This window comes from Herpailurus yagouaroundi, unplaced genomic scaffold, assembly GCF_014898765.1.
Source record: "Herpailurus yagouaroundi ecotype Mexico unplaced genomic scaffold, PumYag 188, whole genome shotgun sequence".
In the NCBI taxonomy this organism is placed as follows: domain Eukaryota; kingdom Metazoa; phylum Chordata; class Mammalia; order Carnivora; family Felidae; genus Herpailurus; species Herpailurus yagouaroundi.
Genome location: NW_024412419.1, coordinates 38,340,904 through 38,346,656, shown reverse-complemented (window position 1 = coordinate 38,346,656; position 5,753 = coordinate 38,340,904). Strand labels below are relative to the sequence as shown.

The 5,753-nt window shown below is 52.1% G+C and overlaps 1 protein-coding gene across 1 annotated transcript in view; it reads right to left on the bottom strand.

The window, feature by feature from the left end:
- Positions 1–3,527, bottom strand: part of NT5DC4 (5'-nucleotidase domain containing 4) — an 11,688-nt gene extending 8,161 nt beyond the window's left edge. The window contains 9 exon segments of the mRNA XM_040496887.1: positions 374–457; positions 696–749; positions 1,047–1,140; positions 1,475–1,532; positions 1,642–1,748; positions 1,953–2,052; positions 2,137–2,250; positions 2,335–2,408; positions 2,934–3,527. Of these exon segments, the coding sequence (XP_040352821.1) occupies positions 374–457; positions 696–749; positions 1,047–1,140; positions 1,475–1,532; positions 1,642–1,748; positions 1,953–2,052; positions 2,137–2,250; positions 2,335–2,408; positions 2,934–3,034 (786 nt within the window). The 5' untranslated portion in view covers positions 3,035–3,527.
- Between the last annotated feature and the right edge of the window lie 2,226 nt (positions 3,528–5,753).

The window sequence follows — 5,753 nt, the reverse complement described above, 5'->3', positions numbered from 1 at the left end:
GATCTCGCGGTCCGTGAGTTCGAGCCCCGCGTCAGGCTCTGGGCTGATGGCTCAGAGCCTGGAGCCTGTTTCCGATTCTGTGTCTCCCTCTCTCTCTGCCCCTCCCCCGTTCATGCTCTGTCTCTCTCTGTCCCAAAAATAAATAAACGTTGGAAAAAAAATTAAAAAAAATAAATAAATAAAAATTTTTTCAAGGCCAAGAAATGGAACCCAAAATGCCAACCAGACCATGGGGGTACTACGGCCTTTGCTCTTTCCTACTCCTCACTGTTCCTACAGGGCCTCAGGTTCCTTCAGGGGCCAAGAAAGGCAGATTCCAATGTCCTCTGGGCTCTAATGGCTGAGGGCCCTACCCCTCCATCCACACACTCACATCTGTGTAGTTGTAGCTGCTGTTTGTAGCCAGAAATACTTTCCCAACTTCCTTCATCTTACCCAGCAGGATGGGGATTTGCACCTGGAGCAGAGGCAGAGGTCAGTCACTTCCAGGGGTGGGGTCTCCCCCAGCTGCCCTGGGATCCCTTTCTCAGCTCTCAGCCTCCCAGGCACGGGGCTCCAGGCCAAGCAGGAAAGTTTGTGAGCAAGACAAGGCCACAGAGCTCTGCCCACATCTTGAGCAGGGGAGACAGGGACACAGCTCCACTGCCATGGGGAGGAGGGGGACAAAGGGACAGGCCTGGTCATGACCCACTCACATCCTTCTCCACGTATTTGTCCAAGTCTTCCAGGGTCTTCTCCTTCAGACAGCCCTGCAGGGGGGAGCAGAGGTGTGTGTGTGTGTGTGTGTGTGTGTGTGTGTGTGTGTGTGTGCAGGTGTGCATGTGCATGCATGTGTGTGTGTGTACGGGTGTGCACACATGCATGTGCATGCAGGTGTGCGTGTGCATGCATGCCCACCTGCATGCATGCGTCCAAGGTGCAGGAGCCCAGACCATAGTCCTCAGCGGGAAGGAAAGAGGAAATTCTGTGGAGGCTGGAGCCATTGGGCCATACCCAGCAGAGCCAAAGGCAGACAGGTCAAGGGTCCTGGGGTCCTGGGCACTCACCGACTGGTGGACATTATCCATGGCATCACTCACGTCCTGGAAGAGGCTTCAGAAGGACATGAAGAGGTTCCCATGCTGATAGCCAGTGTCACAGCTGGGGCAGGCCGAGAGAACAAGACAGGCTGATAAGGGGACCTGAGGTGACCCCTCAGCCCAGATCCTATATCAGAGTCACCCCTCAAACCATACTGAACTTATGTCCCAACCATGCTGGAAGGGGTATCACCCTGTGCTGAGCGTCATCCCTTGGGAGGGCACCAGTTACAAGGTGTGGGGGGCAGCCTGCAGTGAAAGCCTTCCCACTGAGTTCCTAGAGCCCCTCAGGAAGGGTCTCTGCTCCTTGGCAGGGACCCCACTTCAGCACTTGGGCTCTGGGCAGTGGCAGCGTCCTGTTGGTGACCCAGGGCTGGACAGTGCACAGGACTCACTTGGTGTAGCGGGAGCAGCCAGAGAAGAAGTCCACCAGGCAGGCACACAGGTAGATTTCTGGGGTGGAGAGGCCAGTCAGTCGCTGGCCCAGGGATCCAGAGCAACCCACCCAGGCCAGAGCTGTGTCCCCGAGGACCACCTCCCACACCCCCTATCCAGCCCTCACCAGGCAGGTTGGAGAGCGTGTTGAGGATGTGGAACCTCTCCAGGTTGTCCCTCTGAACGAACTTGCTGGGGTAGAAGCTCCAGATCTCTGCCCTGGGGAGGGAGCAGGCTGGGTGAGGTCAATGCCCCCTCCCTAGTTCCTCCTAGCTGCGCACTCAAGCCCTGCACTCAAGCTGGTTCCTACCCCCTGCTCTTTCCCACCTCCGCCCACCCCTGCTGTCCCTCTTTTATCCAGCTGGGCCTCTGTTGTGTCCTGAGTCTCTCCTCCCCCACCTTCTTCTTTCCTCCATCATCCTTTCCCCCTTCCCTTTCTCCGAGAGGAAGGTGAAGCCATGGGTGCCCAGCCGCACGTTCCCATGGGTGTCCACCTTCAGCAGGTTCCCATAGAGCACATCAAACACCAGCCCCCGAGGGAGAGAGCGCAGAGGCTGTGGATGGGGGTTCCAGAGCTGACTACCGGCCACAGCCTCCCACCCCAGCAAGCTCCCGCACCTGGTGGGGAAGGCGGGGTCATAGGTGTAGCGCAGGATATCACGCGGGTACCGAATGCACACCAGACGCTCCAGTAGTAACTCAAAGACCAGTGCCTCATAGGCTGGGGACTTGTAGGCTGTGGGAACCACGCAGAACCAGGCCAGCTGGTGCCTACCCTCTGCTCCCCGAGCCCCAAATACCCTGCTCCCTCCCTCCCTACCAGCCAGGGTGTAGTCCATGTCAAAGCCAAAGCAGCGAATCTTCCCCAGCACCAACCTGCAATTGACAAAAATCCTGGGGAGGGGAAGAAGAATGTCGGAATCAGCCCCTCAGCTCCCCAAGCTCTGTTGGGTCTGAGTGGGTCTGAGCGCGTCTGAGCACACGCGTGCGAGCATGTGTAAGTGTGGACAGGGAGCTTCCGAAGAGGAGCAGCTCACCATGCGGGAATGTGCTGTGGGCATCCCTGTGGGTGTGCAATTATCGTCTGGGGTGTCACTTTTTTGAGTGGGGTCACTATGTCCAAGTTCAGAGATGTGTTTGCCACAAATGGGCAGCCCTGGTCACCATACGGGAGGGAAGTGGAGGGCACGCCCTCCCTGCCTGAGTGTATATTGTAGCTGTTTCCAGGTAACAGGTCGCTGCCCACTTAGAGAGAAGGGGTCCCCATGCAAGCACAGGTGCTTGTCAGCGTTTTGAGTGTCACCATATCTGTGTATTTAAAGGAGTCACCCGTGCTGTGTAATGAGGAGTATGTCAGGAAATGGGGTGTTTACGGGCTGAGATGCCCCCGAACCCCACCCCAAGTGCCCATCTAGACACCGCTGGTGCCAGTCCTACTTCAGGACTTGAGAGGAGACCAGGCGCTGTGGCTCCCCTTGGGGCTCCCTTTGCTCTCCCCTATCCACGCTGGCCATCACCATGAAGAGTGAGCAGGAGGCAATGGTTCCTTCCCCAGCCACCTGCTCACTATCAGTGGGAGCCAGCAGCTTCCTTATCCCTCAAACACTTCGGACACCACTGACCCAGCTGGCCCCACCCTGGGCCCCCATCTCCTCTTTTGGGGGAGGAGTAATCCATGTTAGTCTCTGGTATCCCCTCCTTTCTTCAAAAAGGAAAGCAGTTATGATCAAGGAAGAACAACCCATCGATATTATACCACCTCCATTTCTAGGGCTTATGCCTCCAAGGACTTCAACCACCTAGAGACCTTCAACCCAGGATGAAGCAAACATAGGGGTTACAAAGGCAGGAGACTCATGTACTTCAAAAAATAAACAAGTCTTGGGGCACCTGGGGGGGGCTCAGTCGGTTAATCTCTGACTCTCGGTTTGGGCTCCAGACGTGATCTTACGGTCTGCAAACTCAAGCCCGACTCAAGCTCTTCATTGACAGTGTGGAGCCTGCTTGGGATTCTCTCTCTCTGCCACTTCCCTATTCCCTATTCATTCTCTCTCTCTCTCTCTCTTTCAAAATAAATGAATAAACTTTTAAAATAATAATAAAAGAGACTTTAATAAATACATAAAGAACTCAGGACTCTTGCTCTATGCACAACTCTCACACACTTGGCAATCAATTTCCCAGCCAATGCCACTTGAAGGAATAATTGCTTAAAAGCATGCCACGAGCTATAGGAAGTGGCAGATGACAAGAATCTCAGAAAAAAATTACAAAAGTGAGAGCAGAGCAGTTGAGACCATTTAGTGTGGAGCTGTAAACAGCTCTGAGGGCCCACAATGGTGATTTTACAAGAAAGCACTGAGGCCTCCATTTAGAACTTTCGTCTGGATTATCTAAAAAGACATATGATGTAGCATGTCCTCTTTTAAAAAAGAAGACAAGGGGTGCCTGGGTGGCTCAGTTGGTTAGGCATCCGACTTTGACTCAGGTCATGATCTCACAGTTCATGGGTTTGAGCCCCACTTCGGGCTCTGTGCTAATAGCTCAGAGCCTGGAGCCTGCTTCAGATTCTGTGTCTCTCTCTCTGCCCCTTCCCCGCTTGTACTCTCTCTCTCTCTCAAACATAAATAAACATTTAAAATTTTTAAAAATATATAAAAATAAAAAGGAAGACAAGGGACACCTGGGTGGCTTAGTCAGTTAAACATCTGTCTGACTCTTGATTTCAGCTCAGGTCATGATCTCATGGTTTGTGAGATCAAGCCTTGAGTTGGACTCCAGACTGAGCATGGAGCCCGCTTGGGATTCTCTCTCTCTCCCCTCTCTTTCTGCCCCTCTTTCGCTCACTCTCTCTCTCTCTCTCTCAAAATAAATAAACTTTTAAAAATAAAAATAAATAAAAAGGAAGGAAAGTTTATGATGCACTTCAAATTCTCTCTAAAATGACTACACTTGGGGGGCCTGGGTGGTTCAATCGATTAAGCATCTGACTATTGATTTCAGCTTAGGTCATGATCTCACCATTCATGAGTTTAAGCCTGCTTGGGATTCATTCTCTCTCTCTCTCTCTCTCTCTCTCTCTCTCTCTCTCTCTCTCCCTCTACCCCCCTCATGTACTCTCTCTCAAAATAAATAAATAAATTTTTAAAAATAAATAAATAAAATGACTAAACTAAATGAAATAAGACACTCTTAAAGGGATAAAAATGATCTGGAAAAACATATTTCAAAGGAGTAGTTCTTTCCTTTACGATGCCAGATGAACAACTATTAGAATGATAAAGCAAAAATATGGAGGTACAGGAGTTACACTCCTTCACTGAATGGATGGATGGGGTGGATGGATGGATGGAGGGAGGGAGGGAGGGAGGGAGGGAGGGAGCGAGGGAGCGAGGGAGGGAGGGAGGGAGGGATGGATGGACAATTAGATGAGCAGACAGATGGACAGAAAGTGGACCATAAATGGCAGGCTTTATTGAGAGTGTCAGAGGAAAATCAAGCTTTAGAAATCAGGAGGACTTCCAGAGTCCCCTTCACTCATAACCTTGTGCTTTCTGCTCATCTTAGGGGAACCTTTTAAAAAGTGCCCTTTCCCATATTGCATGGTTCCTGTCTAGTCAGAAACAAAGGGAGGGCTACTCGGTTATAGGAAATCACTGGGAAGTTCCTGGCCCTCCCACTGGGAGTTAAGTTAACATGGCAAAACTCTTTTTTTTCCTATAGCTGAACTTAGGGTTCCATCCCAAGCTTCCCTTTTACCTGAGGACAGGAAGGTCATCCAGTGATGTTTAGGTACACTCTGTCACCTCAGCACTTTCTTGGGCCACTTCTCCAAGTGCACTCTCAGCCATCTCCTAGGGCTGACTGAACATTGTGGGGTTTACGCCTGGCCGTGCTGCTAGTTGGTAGCTGGTGCTGTCCATCACTTCTCCGTGGGGCCTGGTGGCACCTGCAGTGGCACAGGTGGGGGCCTGCACCTCCTTGTGTTGCTCTCTGCTGAGGTGGTGAGTCTCTGCTCCCATCCCAGGACATGCAGAGCCCCTCGGCTAACTGTAGGTCCAGCTGGGGAGGGACGTTGGGGCTGTCACAGAGCCCTCTTGGCCATGATCCCTGTGCCACTGTCACACTTGTGACATCTGCCGCATTTCAGAGCCCCTTCAGGAAGAGATTTGTCAGAATAACCGTAAAGAATCCCTGTGAGCCAGGCCGCATAATGACCCCATAAAACGGGCCTACTGC